This window comes from Topomyia yanbarensis, chromosome 3, assembly GCF_030247195.1.
Source record: "Topomyia yanbarensis strain Yona2022 chromosome 3, ASM3024719v1, whole genome shotgun sequence".
Lineage (NCBI taxonomy): Eukaryota > Metazoa > Arthropoda > Insecta > Diptera > Culicidae > Topomyia > Topomyia yanbarensis.
The window spans coordinates 279,999,987-280,015,986 of record NC_080672.1 but is presented as its reverse complement, the minus strand read 5'-3'; the positions used below and the strand labels follow the sequence as shown (position 1 = coordinate 280,015,986).

The 16,000-nt window shown below is 36.3% G+C and overlaps 1 protein-coding gene across 1 annotated transcript in view; it reads right to left on the bottom strand.

Annotated features, from left to right (window-relative positions):
* Nucleotides 1–16,000, bottom strand: part of LOC131687953 (uncharacterized) — a 20,820-nt gene that overhangs the window by 3,268 nt on the left and 1,552 nt on the right. Inside the window, exon 3 of the mRNA XM_058972054.1 lies at nucleotides 1,264–1,591. Within this exon, the coding sequence (XP_058828037.1) occupies nucleotides 1,264–1,591 (328 nt within the window). The remainder of the gene's footprint in view (nucleotides 1–1,263; nucleotides 1,592–16,000) is intronic.

Below are 16,000 nucleotides of genomic sequence, written 5' to 3'. Positions count from 1 at the left end.
GTATCATTTCAATAACATGCTATAATTTTTCTATGCAAAAATATCGACAAACGACTCGGTGACGAAGCTTTTTGTAGAACGTCTCTGGAAAAACATGATTTGCGGTGTTACCTGCCATTCAAAAACTACTTAACCGATTTCTTTCAAACTTTGTATACAGATTCTATGTAAAAATACCAATTAAGGTAAAAACTGTCCAAACTATGCAAAATTTGGCATCTGGGCTAACTTTGACACTTGTCACAATATGAAGGAAGACCTTGAGGGAGACAAAAAAAATCGCAATGCCCTACACTAACTTCGAAAGCTTTACTTTCAAAAAGTTACAAAATACTCCTAACTGAAAAATATTATTTGTTAATTTGGTAGAAAACATTCCCAGTTGGACGAATAATGGGCGCACGCGAAAAATTTTTTTTTTTCCAAATTCGTTTGGTATGATGATGATAATTACATTCTTTGGATTGTTTTTAAGCCGTAGTACCATTACTTCATCTCTAAGTTCTCCAAATTAATCAAAATTCACAGTAGAGAAAATGTCATCAAAAACGATTCATAATTCCTCGATTGCCAAGAGGAATCGGGAGAAATGATGCATTTTGTAATTGGATTTGCAGTAAAATTCAATTGTTTTTCAATGATTGGATTTTGCGTTTTATGTATTTGAAAATGTCCGTTTGTAATTTTTTTCTTTGAAGTATAAAATAAATAGTTTTCAAAATATGTCGTAAAATAATGGTGCCAAATTACATTGGACACATCTTATAGATTTTATTTCTTAGTAACAATATGTTTTATCATATTTGAATGACTAAAACGTAAAAAATCAAGTAGCGATAGGTCGAATACAGATTATATTCGGATTTCTTTTCAAATCATTGTCAAGTCTATGGAAATTAGAGCAATTAGAGGTTCATCATGTTTCTCTATTGTAGGGTAATAAATAAAACACGAACGTTCTGACAGAGAGATGTTTCTAATAATGACATTGCTAAGCATTCGTTAAGAAAATAAATCTAGTTGCGTTCTTCTCAAATGCCAAAAGTCATAGTTTTAATTTACTTTTTAATGCAGACTGCAGACTTTATCATTTATTCTTTGAAGTGCGGTTGCGGTAATACCGCGCGGTAAAAGCTCATTTCCCGCACCGCATCCGCGGAAAAAAGTGTCTCACCGCACCGCAGTTATTGCGGTGCGGGTGCGGTAAATACCGCGCGGTTGCGGTAATTACCGCAACCGCGACGAACCCTAATGCAAACATACCTTCTCCCGTTGCCGGGTCAAACTACGACGAATGTCCTCGGCACTCTGTACGGCTTCCTCGCGCAGCTCATGCACCAACACTTCCATTTTTTCCTGTCGCGATTTCAGTGACTCCAACTCCAGCTTCAGCGTGGAAAACTCCGCCCGCAGCGTGCTAATATCCTCCATCAGTTGATTTTTTAACTGTGCATCCTTGGAGACGTTGCTGGACGATTCCTGCAGTTCGGCCAGTTCGGAACGAATTTCTGCTATCGACTGCGACAGCCACTGTACTGTCAGGCGTTCCTTGTTCGGGGAACTACTATCTCGGAGCGCTTTAATATCCTCCCTGTGGGTAGAAATACAAAATATACACATTATTCCAGCGACCAGGATACAATGCGGGTGAAGTCTATCCGAACGAAATCTATTCGTTTGTGTGAACTTAATTAAATTGTATTGAAGCAAAATGAAATAAGCAGAACATTGTGAGCAAAGCGAATCCAAAATTAGCCCCTTCGAGAGCAAGCTGCCTCAACAACTGGAGGCAATTTCAACAAAGTTGGCCGTGCTGGGTATAACAGAGAAACACAAGTGGACTGAAGGAAACGTGTCTCTCGGCTTGATTCCGCAATATTGTGCCATTGGAATCATTCTACCCCACCAGTAACAAAGTTTAATCGTTAACGGTCAGGAAATTGTGAAGTCAGTTGTTTGTGGTAATACAAAACAAGTTACAGTCCCTGGCCACATTATAGTATTGCAACTGATAGAATTACTTTATCGCCATTTTATGCAAGTACAATATACATTTATGATTTAATATTTATAGTTAAAAATAAGTTTATTATACAGCTTATGGATGAAATGAAAAGAAACAAAGTAATCTTCTAGCAAGATACTACGTCGCTCACATGTACTAAACCTTGTATTATTATCACAAATCATAATACTTTTATACATTTTCATCAAGAACTGTTAAAGCATCTCCTTACTTTGATTAATTTTGCAGCGTACATCTTGTTTCATTAGGATGTAATTTGTATTTTTATTCGCTGACTACACTGTGTTTGACGTTTATTAATTTATTTCATGTGTTTGTGTTGGTCACTGCTATCATCTTCGTTTGAACGTGATAAATCTTACAGAAGCTACATGAGATTTTACTATAAGGTTGCATCCATAGATGACGAAGCATTTTTTGAATGAATTTAAAACTTTTGAAAACTCCCCTGATAATGACGTTGCTTCACAACAAACCCCCTCATAGCTTTAAATGAAAAATTAAATGGAATAGAAATATGTCGCTCTAGGTTCGATCTAATGTTTAGCATATCCGTATAGAAATATATAGAAATGACAGCTTCGAGCGAATAGCTCGGAATATTTTCATGTAATTTGGCGTTTGTTGAAAAGTTTTGGGAGAAATACAACAGCGACGTCCGTCACATTGTATTAAATATAAAATATGGTCAGTTTATTTGCTCATACTTTGAATTTGCGTTGCTGAAATCGAAAGTTGACTAACTTCTGCAACGACAGTTTGACAAATTTGAGTAAACATGTCGATCTCCTCGTGAAATAGGATTATGTTGAAGGTTTTTCGAGCTTAAGGGATTTTTTTTCAAATACAGTATTAATATTCCCATTGTAGCAGTAGATACCAACTAAATACTACACTTCTGTATATATTAGTCTACAATAACTGGCGAACATTTGTTTTGTGAATCCATGCAACATGCTGGTGGCACTTGTATCTTTCTGGTACACAGTGTCATCACAAAGTAGGCACTACGTCAAATAGCCATCTGGAGCGCATTAGTTGAACATTGTGGTGACAGTAGACAATGAATTACCTCAGCAATTTTGTACTTTTATGATGGTAATTGTAATTGAATGAGTGATTGCAAATGACTCGAGCTTTTGACTACCACCAACAAAATTCCCGTTGTCGCCATCTGCAGCTTTGTGAGTTATTAAAATCTTCGAAGAACATTTTTTTTCAATATTTATGACGAAAACGTCCGTCAAATGTCATGATAACATTTAACACACTTTGAAACTTATTTTATTATTGTATATTTTCGATTTTTAGGCACAAAATTGAGAGTTTGTAATGTTTAAGACATAACCACGGTGTTGACATTGGACTATTTATTGGTTCTTCTTCATTCTGCCGATAATATATATAAACATATGTCTATAAACGTACACCGTCAGTGGTCATCTCATGACAAGCGCCACTTTTGCACATTTCGAGAAAAAACGATTTTTTAAGCTTGAGATTAAATATCATGAAAGTTATAAATGGTACAAACAATTCAGAGAAGACAATTGATCTTCTATCTATTCTGTATTAATTTATCGAATATTACGAAGATCGGTTGACTATATTGAGTTTTTGCTAAAACTATGAACAAAAGTCGCACTTTCGCGTGTCAGAAGTGCGTATTGATGACAAAATTAGTATACTTGGTCGGTGTTAAGTCAGACCGGACTAAGTAGCATTGTACTGATTTCGAGAAAAACGAGTTTAAAGTTTGAATCCAGCATCCTCTACGCTATAATTCGAAATTAATTTCTGCCATAATTCTTGCTTACTATAACATATTTCAAATCTGGTAAGAATCCAATGAAGCTGAAGACATTTTTTATCCAATGCTATCATTATCTCATTTTTAAGATTTTGCGACTTAGTCCGGTATGACTTAACACCGACCAATTGTGCATGGAACATCTTCCATTCGCAGACATTAAGCTACATGATATATCTACAAAATGGTGTACTACCAGCTAAAAAATATTGTCATGGAAACAAGATATCAGCTTCTAAACAAACCCGTCCCAACCTAGACTACATTTTTTCTAATTTATAGCGAAGGTTTTAGTTGCCCGTATTTGCTCCATGCTGCGAACGCTAAAACTAAAGTTTCAATAGCAGTAACAAATAGCAATCTTTTTCGTGTATTCGTTTGTATCGGACTCAGTAATCCATATCTCCGCAACGAGAACTCTGAATGAAACAATTTGCAAACGATATGTATGACCGGAAAGAGACTGCATTGTAATCGACTGAATCCACGGCTTTTATGATATCGACAAAAACTTAATCGTTAACATAACCTAGACACTTTACACTCTTTTCTGTTTAATTCAGTGTAAATGAACACTTTGAAGCATTTACCTGTCCCATTGACGAATCTCTCGATCTGTCGCTCTATTTTTAAGCAGGTTGAAAGAACATGTCACTTTATCTCAGTTTACTATTTCCAATTACGCGTTAAAATACTGAACCTAAAAATTCTAGTCTGTGCAAAAATCTCTTTTTGAGGAATCTGTGCCAAAAAGATATCTTTGAATTCCAAAACATATTGAACTCTCCAATTTCCTGTTAACTAATTAAGGTCCATCAATAAAGTAGAACCACCAGATAATCTTAAACGACTTCATCAAGAAAAGAAGAAAAACGAAAAGGTGAAAACAGAAAAGAATAGAAACACTATAAAGTGCATTGTAGGGTAGACGTGTCCTTATTCATCTCATTAGTTACGATATTACACTATTTCGCTGATAACTCGGCTTAAACTGATTGGATTGCGCTTAAATATCAACATCTTTGCTTCGCTATTAAGAAACAGATCAATATAAAATGGAAAATGTAAAATACTCGCGTTAGACCGAAGCGAAAAGTCGAGTTCAACGCACCCTTATTCATCCTAGCATTTGAGCTAATGCGTTGAATAGAGATAGCAGACACTGCTTTAACTAATGTGTTCAAATGGGTGGGATGAATAGAGGTGCTAAGATGAATTAGGGCACAGTAACCCTATATTAATTACCCATTCTTTAAATATAAAGATTATACCAAAAAATTTAGAAAATAATTGAAAAATGGTTCTCAAATTCGTACGATTCGATTTATGCATTCACATTATTTAAATCTTTTTTTAAATTTCATTCTTTATGCTAATATTTTCAGCTCCTTCATTTAATGGGTTATATTCGTTTTGTTTATTTTATTCATTTTTGAGATGTGGTCAATTTTAAATCAATGATTTTTTCATTTTAATCATTTATTTGATTAGGCTTTTGTTTATTTAAGTTTATTTTATCTGTTTTATTCGATTCATTCTGTGGATTCCGTCTGATCACTTCATTCATTTCATGCATTTTATTCAAATCATTCATATAACTTATTTTGAAGTAGAATACTTCTAACGTTTCAATATGGGGGTCCCTTTTCAAAAATTTCTGCTGAGATATTTTCCCAGTTTTCAAATGCGAATAGCTTCCGTTGTACTGATCGAAATCGCTATATTTTTGCACTATCCGATCGGTAATATGTGCACGTATATTGTATTTGAACCCGTAAAATGTACGTCTATTATAGATAACAAAAATAATGTAATTTGTTAAGGTGGTAATTATCTGCGCTGATTGGTCCGTACAATTCAACCAAGCAGCGAGCGTTGCTAAGACTGCCTCTTTTTTTATGAAATGAACTTCGCCAGGTATAAAAACGGCACTTAAGAGAAAATTTGTCAGTTTGCTTTCTGACCTCGTAGTAGCTGCTACGTTTTGTGTCAGCTCAAACTCTTCGGTTGGAATATATTCAATGAATGCCTCCAGGCATCGTTCCATCCAATGCAATGATCATACAATGATCAGCGCACATCGCAGAAAAGGCAGAACGCTCTTTTTTCGGAGTTCAATACGCGGATTGCAAGTGTGCGCGTGTGAAGGGGTGGTTGAGTGCGAAAGACTGCGCTCTCTTGCTCTATTATGCGTGGCGGGCTCAGATAAATTCATCATTAAATGATTTTGTTTAATTTTCTTTTGGTAAGCGGTAGTATGATTGACGATGACGATTTTAATAGCATTGGTTGTTGTGTGAAGGAGATGATGTTGGCTTATTGGATACTGATACAATATGTTTCTGCCGTTCATTTGGGGCAAACTGGGATAACTTTCTACATATCATCTATGTATATGCTGTTATAAACACAGTTTAATTGTATAACTGCTGCATGTATGACGGGATTTGTACATCCACATTAAGATCGGTTTATTTTATGTTCAGCTAAATGATTTTACTTATTTCGCAGTTCAACTAGTGAAATGCTCCATTAAAAGTAATGTCCTGGCACCAGCGATACCAGATTTACAGACATTTCAGGAATAAGGAACAGGAATTCTACAGACTTTTGATATCCTCCTACAGACGTAGTTGGAAATCTACAGACTTTTAAAAGAGTAATAGTATTTAGCAAAATTTAACTATTCGTCTACGAGTGATTCCTTCACTAATAGTATTCTAATTTCAATCAATTTTTAAATTAATATTCTAGTGTAACTAGGATTTACTCAACCATCTAGAGACATTTACAAACATTTTAATAATTCTTCTACAGACATTTCATAAAAACATGTGGCATCGCTGCCTGGCACTACATTCGTTGTGGGATATTATCATACGTGACAATTGCAGGCTTATTGCGAAAACTCCACGCTAAGAAACCTGCTTGGTGAAGGTTTGAACATATGTATACGGCATTCGCCTTAACTCTCTAATGCTGACATTCCACGCGCAAATGCCCTTCTGCTGGTTATTAACTGTAGAGTAAGTACAATTTACAGTAAGTCCAAAAACTTTTTTTTATCCGATACGGCCCTTAATTTACTTTATTTGTACATGTCATACTTTTAAGTGGCCTATTTATAAAAATATTCACCAAGACGAATGTGTTTTGATCCCACTATACATATGTGTAATGAAATATTCAATAATCAGGGCCGGTGGGTAATGCGAGTAGTTAAAAGGTAGCACTATCCACTTTAAAATAATCGAGTTGGTAATTAATAATTATCCACTCGAAACTTTGGAACAAACCTAACATTTGAATTTTGCCACGCATGTGTCTCGGGTGCACGTTTGAAATTTTTGAGGTATGTTCAAGATTCCATTTGCACAAACGCGTCGCAAGTGATTTATGTGAATGTAATGCAAGCGTATGTAGAGGTAGATGGGATAAAATACACCCTGTGCAGGGGTAAAATGCACAACAACGGGACATAATACATCATAACAAATATCGAAATAGCTGATTTCAATGCAGAAGATAGCAAAAATTGCAGCATTCGAATTAACAGCTTATGTGTATTCTACTTCACTTCGGTTATGTCTCTGACATTACCTACCCATATTTTTTATCTTACTTATTTTATTCATATGGTTCAATTTGCATATCTCATTCATTTTTTTTTAATTTTTTGTTCATTTTGTTAATTTCATTCATGTTGTTCATTCTATTCATTTTATAAATTTTATTAGTTCAATTAATTTTAGTAATTTCTTCCAGTTCATACATTTCATTCAGATTCTTAGTTTTATTCATTTTATTGATTCTGTTCAGTCATTCTTTTTATGGATTGCTTCTAGTTGGGTGCCTTCGCCCGAAAACTACATATCAAGAAGACTGGCCAGATTCTGAAGACAGCGACAGCAACACCTCTTGCGGGTAAAGGTAGTACTTTTCATAGTGGTGCACCAATACATATATACTTTTACGTTGAGATTCCTACCTTCGCATAATAGAGGTACTGTAATTTCTATCGTTTCTCATTTGTATGGGGGAAGGAAAGAGATTTCAATCTTCTTGATATGTAGTCTTCGATTCGCATGAGTTCTGCGAACTAATGAATAATCATCTCACTAATAGGTGGATTAAGTCGACTTTTCTTTTCAAAATTGTTATGCCATTGTGTTCGTCAGACATATTATTAACACATCGAACATTTGAAACTTTAATATAACTAGAATAAATACCAAGATACTGTGGTCACGTCTTTCTTCGGAAGGAAAGTAAAGCCGTTGGTCCCCGGTCAATGAAATTGGTGGATCGATATCTAGTCCAGGTAGTGGAATCACCTTTCTGATGTCGTTAAAGAAGAAGTAGATCCAACTTCTATACTCTTACTAACAAAAATATCCTCCTCCCGTGATACTTGTGGAGTGCGCAGTACGGCCTCTAGCAAAAGCAAGTATCAGACTAACCATTCCTTCCGTTTCCTTCCACGATCTACGTTCGGGCCTGGTCGGCACCGGTATTGATCAAAAACACTTTAGGATTACCAGGAGTTGCACATTGAGAGATGTTTCGCTACTCCCAAGCATAATTATCTACTGATTCCCTGTGCAACTTCAGCTAGTCCCGATCGATAACGGAGTAGCAGCCAGGGGTGGTCGCACAAGCTCAAGCTCATCAGAGTAAATCCCAAGATACAGTGATTTGAGGCAGAAAACTCACAATTTCTTATCACGTTTCTTGCTATATCTCAGTAACCGAGCAGAATTTGAAAAAATCTGTAAACGCAAATTGTATAGAGATTTTTTAGACAAATAGTGTGGTATATCTAACTTGGGTTACCCCAAAATGGCGTTTGTCATAGAATAGCACAATAGCGATTTCGGAAAATTTCTGCCGATAAAAATTAAGGAATACTGACTAGTTCAGTAATTCGAAAATAAAATTTGGCGAGTCGATCTTCAAATGTGTCGTGTAGAGAAAATCGAAGCCCATCTTTATCCACATTGTGTTTGCTTTGATTGATGCGAGTTTGCTTTGTACAGTCATCGCGAGAGGATCGTTTTGCACAGCTCTCTCGCGATTACTTCCTTCTGTGGAAGAAATTTGGTGCTATGCCATCCGGATGAATGTCTTTTCCAGTTAGTGGTAATTTATAGGTAGTGAAATAGTTCTATTGTGCCGTATTGCTACTAATCCAAAGGAAGAATGAAGTGAATAGTGATGTTTCGAAAAATAGATCCAGCTAGAGAAAGCAAACATGCAGTTAAAATCGTTCGGTAGTGATATATTCCGCAGTCTTAGTGAAATGATATAGCTGGTTGTGTGGTAGTGAGAAAGTATATAGATACGGAGCATTACATAGTGAATATGGCTTGTGAGGCAGCAGGGTATGGATGCTTAGGAAATTCTAAACGGACGCTTCTTCCCGTTGGAATCAAGATAAGTTATCCTTTTTCATATTTCAACCTGCAATTCCCTTCATATTCTGTATACTATCGCGACAAGCTAGAATGTTTTTAATGTGTGAACCGCCCATGGAATATATAGTAAAATTACACAGTTCATCTCACACACATACACTGTTTGGGGTCGATTGCGGTCTGTTTGCCAGTTGTTGGACTTCGTAGGTCCGACAGCCATCGTGTGGATGGCGGGTTGTTTCTTCTGATAGGTTTATTGTCTTACTAATCGGAATAGTGCCATCCTGACAAAGAGAAGTTAGATCATCACCGTCTTTCTTTGCACTGATTCTCTCATTTGTCTTTAAAACGTGTAGTGTATGCTGAGAGACGGGGATTTGCAGGGTTTGCTTGATTTCTGTTACCTGTCCTGTCTCTTTTATTCTGTTTTGATTTTTTGTGAGTTTTCCTGCATATATTTCTGGTGAGCGTTTAGGAGGTGGATGGACCGAGTTTGTGTAGTGCGTTGAGTCACGGGGAATGGATGGAGGGGATTGCTGTTAATGACTGAATAAAGTTCCCCGTGTAGTGTTAACGTTTTCGCTGTTTTCACCTTCTGTTACGGAAAAATCCTATGAATGTGTTGCATCTTCCATCAGTTTGTATTGCCTGCCATGGATAAGCTGCTAGTGAATACACGAGGAGCTAGCCGGCTGCCCAGAACAACAAACACATGTTAACATCTCTGAGAGTTGCATAATCGTATCACTTATCAAGGTGAATCCAGATTTGTGTAACGATTTACCTCATCCCACTAACAAAAACTCCTTCCCGTGGCAAACGTGGAGATGCAAAGGTATACACGGTTTTCATAACAACGTTTACCACACTAATATTCCTTTCCTTCCCCGATGACTGTAAGGACGTGGCCGACGACGTTATTGACATTTTAAAGAATAGAACTCTCCAGACTTGTACATTGATGGTGGATAGCTACTCCCAGGCCCCATCTGTTGATTCTCTGTGCAATTTTGCTTGTACTGGTCAATCACGGAGTAGCAATTACGAATTATGCGGTCATTATGCTCATGCTCATTGTGTTTGCTTTGGTTGATGCGCAATACACGCGTTAATATTTATTGTATAAGAATGAATGAAATATGAGTGTGACGCAGAAAAGATTTGAATTGTTGATAGTGCCGTTTAGGCAATTCTTTGTTGGGATCATTTTAATATTAACCGTCTTGCTATTAGAGCATTTTTTATTATTACTGTAAATCTATTACGGGCTAGTTTTGGGTGTATGAACAGCTACAATTATCTTTACAAGACAATGAATGACTATAAATGGAGATTAAACTAGTGTTAACTGTTGGTAAATTATGCACTACTTTGATTCAAACTGATTCATGTAATATTGCTTATTGATGCTAACAATTCCGTTAATCCATTTAGACTACAAGAGTATTTTTTTTTTCAATTGTATGCTACGTCAACACAATGTAAATAGTAAATAAATCGAAATATGAAATCAAAAACTAGCATATTGCATATTTAGCTTATTTGAAGCGATGAGAGTGTAATGAATTGCATCCCATCATCCCAATCATAGCTGCAACATGAATCTTTTACCACCGGATAGAGTGCTTCTTGCGGCAGTTCATCGATTCAATTTACACGAGGCGAGATTCTGAATCCCTACCCAGCACGTGATACATCAAGATCGTCTCAACAATTGAATGCAGTGAATACGTAATATTCGCCATCATCATTACCGTGTGAGGTATGCCGCTTTCAACATTCGTGTTTTCGGTAGTATCGACACTTTCCCTAAATGATGAAAAAGGCGAATGTACTGTTGAGCACAGTGTTTTCCAGTATTTAGATAATGATGGTAGACTTTCAAATACTTGTTCGCATAAAAAACAGACTGCGACAGAATTATTTATGTATTGTCAAAATTTTAATAGGATGAAAAGTTCAGGCAAAATGGTAAAAATTGATAAGCGTATATTAGGTTCATCATTTTTAGTTTTATTAGGAACTGAAACTAGCTGGGATGGTAGCGTAAAAAGTGAAGAAATTTTCGGCAGTGGTTTTAACGTATTCAGGGACGACCGAAATCTTCACGAATCTCAAAAGAAATCTGGCGGAGGAGTTCTTGTGCGTATTTCGGCTCAATTTAATTCAAAAATTCTATTCACAGTGAAGGTTAAGTAATTTGAACATGTATGGGTTAAACCAAACATTACCGGCGAAATGCATGTTTTTGCCTCTGTATATTTCTTACCAGAGCATGCTACTATAACATCGTACGAAGCTTTTTTTTTCCAAACTGCTGAACAAATTTCATCTGAACTTCCAGCCGAGGTTAAAGTTCACATTTACGGAGACTTTAACCAACGCAACGCAGATTTTATTCCGGACTCTGAAAACGAACATATTTTAATCCCAGTCGTGAGAGAAAACGAAACATTGCAGTACATTTTTTTATTGATCTTGATAACACTATTATACACAAAGCTAACAACATGCTCAGTTTTATAAAACGCTTTAGTTATCATTTTGAAGATCCTTGTACAATAAAAACATTATATATTTCGTATGTTAGGTCGATATTGGAATATTGCAATAGTATTTTGTGCCCTTTTTTTCGAAAGTCCGATTAATAATTGATTACACGATTACTGTAAAATTCCTCAATTACTCTAGATTACTTGGAAACAAAGTGAATTCCTGTTGGAATTACTTCAGATTATTCGATTATTTTAAGTGGAATCTGCTCATCGCTATTTTATTAGATAATTCATTTAACCATTCTAGTTCTGCTGGATCATTTTTACTTTAAAAGCCACAATGTATGTGAACTGACAAAAAATCAAAACGACAATTCGGATAAATAAGAAACTGTTGTTTGCTTGTTTATTTATCATTTCTTATTCACAATCTTCAACAACTAATAATTAAACGATTTTCTTGTGTTGATTGCAAGGGAAATTCAAATGACCTATGCTCACAAAGAGAAAAACACATCAGTCTTTTTGGATATCGAGGGGCTGCATCAGCATGCAGGCCCGTAGCGTGTGGTCAAGGGCGCTAACCTTAGAGGGGCACTGAAATCTTGATCTGTGTTATAAAATAAGTGAAGGCAAATCATAAATTATTGCTCGAAATGAAAAGACCGAGGAATAATTTATGATTTATCTCCTTAATGCTGTAGATCTGATGTAGATCTGATGCTGATCGAGAAGAAAGTTAGATCTTTATCATCGTGAAGATTTGACTCCATCCCGTACCGTGTAAATTGAAGTCTCCTCAGTGCCGCTAGAAGTTACCCAAAATCATAACGTTCTCGGCAACTATCCTAGACCCAACCAATCCTGCACTAAAATGCAACTCTGATTGAAATGTTTGGGATTCTTGTTGTTCCTGATGTACAGAACAGCAGAAACAGTCACAGATGTCCCCACAAGGGGATCGTTTTCTTGCATTTAATGCAAAACATGATGCGCGGTATGAACACGTAGACGAACCTTGTCGAAGAACATTTGCTTAGACAACACAATCGCAGACGCGATACGAGTTTGGAGGGGCATACAATTTCATCCCATCCTGTGATTCAAAATCTCATTCACTGGCGAAAGGGGTCCTTGAAAAAGCCAACCCTATTCACCCCATGCAAGATCAGATCGATTCAGTAACCCCACCGTCGATCTCAACTATATGAACAGACATGTGGACACGGTAGTCCTTCAGATAAAACTTGTCGTTTGTAAAGTCAGTTGCTTGCTTTAGATAGGAGATAACTATTCTGAGTTTATGTGGTAAAACATTCTGCAGCGGCTGATTTTTTTTCGAAAGCTTTAGAGTACTTATTTTTGATCCGAAAGAAGATCAGACATGACACGACCTAGTTTAATACGTATGATTTTTTAAACGAGAATCGGACTCTCTTCCATGGTGAATCTTGTTCGACATCCATTTATCCCACTGTCTTTTTCAGGAGAATTCATTTATACGCGGGCCTAGAACCCAGCGAAAAGTGAAAACTTGAAGAATAGGAACGGTGGGACAAAAATTACGGGAGATACTAGAAATTTAAAAACGAGTCAGGGGATAATAAAGCAAAAGTGTGATCGCCTATCGTTTTTCGATGTATGGCTGGATGCTAATTCGTTTTAATTCCAATCTAATGATATACACCGTACTCATCAATTGACAAACCAGTTCACAGCTCCTAAAAATTGTCTTCTCAGTATACTGGTCTTGATATACAGTCTCCTGAATAAATGCCCCATCCGTTGCCATCAAACACATGAAAAGTTCAAGATTTGTGCGATAATTTACATAAAATGAACGATAGTCAAACACGAACGATTTGCGATCGAATCTTTTAGATATCGAGTTTTTCGGCGTTGTTAGAGGTTTCCAGACATTGGAAATAAATGAAACGGTTGGTGAAGGAACAAATATTAAAATAAATTTTTCGGATTGTTGGATGATAGAGGCGGGTTGTATTCCTAAATCGCTTGCTCAATTGACCGATCCGCACGTATAGTCTCCCGAAAAAAATCGTCCGTTGCCTTTAAACATCTAACGATAACTGATTTCACGAAGTCTCCTAAAAAACGCCTCGTCAATCGCATTCAAGCACTTGACTACGAATGATATTGCAAATAAAACCTGCAAAGTTCTCTTGGTGCTCTATATTGATGTCTACCCGGTTAGATTGCCACAACGTTGAACAATTTCCCACCAAAGACGCTAGTCTTGGGAGAGCACTGAAAATTTTATTTGCTTCATTGACTAAGTGTAGATAAGTCACTAAATAAGTCCGGATATGTGTGCAATTTCCAAGTGCACACTAAATTATTACTCGAAAGTCGAACTGAAAGGGGCGCAAAACTGAGACTCTGCCAAGGGCGCAAGATAACCACGCTACGGCTCTGTCAGAACCGATATTAAACAACTTGCTATCTTTCGCATGACGATTCACAAACATCACAATTTGGCAAGTGGGTCTTCTTCAGGATTCATATCATAGCCCTTTTGTACAATTTGTTTGTAAATGATGACGGTTAATGTTTTGTAATTTTCTGCACGGATCCATTTTTTCGTACATTAACAAGAATATGGTAAGGTGCTCTAATGTGTCCAAGCTCGATGGCATATTCATTCAAAATTTTACTGCTATACCGTTTATATCTTAGAATTATCAGCAATTTAGTATATCCTTGGGATCGTTGATACTCTGCTCATAGACTTTTAGTTCATCGTTACAGATAGTTTAATTATCTCTGTTCGATGAAGAGTCGATAGCACTCCTCGTATTTTCTGGGGAAAACACAGAATCTCCAGAGTGTTTTATCTGAAAAACCATTCCAGATTACCTTAGTTTGGGTCCCTTCCAACTACTCCATTCCAGGCTGAGAAGGCGCAAACTCTAGCTTCACCTTAGCTAGAGAGAGCGCATTAGAACGGGGTTTGGAGCTTGTCACGACGGGATATCACGACATTGAATGTGTTGTCTGGTCATGAGATGAGTATTGTCGTGCCAGATCCTAACTAAACGATTTCTTTTGGGTACTGGGTATGCTGGAGATAAATATCCAAAATTTAGTGTTACTTTTTTTTCTAACATTGTTTGATCTCTACTACGAGTTTCTTAGAAAATCTAATGTTGCACTATCGAAAAGCAAATGCTAATAACGCTGTGAGTTTGCGTTCATCCTCTCCCTGCCATCGATGTCCGCTATCTCTTCTCTGTCTCTAATATGAACTCTACCACTCCCTTTGTGAATGTCGCTCTTGTGAATAACTCCGTTGTCAATGTATTTCAAAAGAAAATAAAATGTTTTCAAAGTCTTCAAAAATGTTCCGAATTGCCTCCCTTATTGTAAATGAAGCTCAGTCAATATCTTAGGCCAAAGGAAATTTAATTAAAAACTTTTGTATATTATCAATATTCCTAGTTTTGGAATGGCCATTGAATTAATATAAAAAATAATCTCAGGTTTTAAAAAAAATTGAAGCTGCAGTACCTTAGATTTAAAAACATTAAATTGTAAAACAATAAAATGTTGGCACCGTCAAGCTAACATAGACGTGTCAGTTAAAATAAACAATCTAAATATAAAAATGAATCACTACGAAAGAACTCAAATAAATACTTCAGTTGCTTCAGAAGGCAACAGTTAATGTGCTGCCGTTTGTGTTCATTGTTGCCTTGTTCCCAAACCATTGTCAAGAGTTGTACTTATCTTGAAAAAATATATGATGCCTTGAAAATCTAATCTCATACATATCTGCAACGATGTAATATACTGCATTTTGAAATAAAGCAGGATTCATGATGAATGCAAGAGTATCTAGAAGATTCAATATTTTGCAATGTCGTCCCCTAACGCGACATTTAGACTTCTGTATTTTGTGGTTTCAAAACACCACGGAATTTTTGCGGATTTCTTCGACGACGAGTTATTAAAAGCAGCATCAAACCAAGGAAAATTAGTAGTATTTTTCTTGGTTTTGTTATACTTTTCTATATAAAAATTAAGATAACAAATTTTCTATTACGATTAGAGCTATGTTTACCTGTTAAAACATGTTAAGATATGTCTATGGAACAATCCTTGATGATATGTGGGCATGTAGGGCCTATTAAATCAGAGTGTAAGTGGTCTTCTTATGGATACATAGCAAAAACACGATTTTTGATTGGAGACACCTCTAAATCATGTCCAAATTAAGCCATTTTTGGCGAAAGTTCTT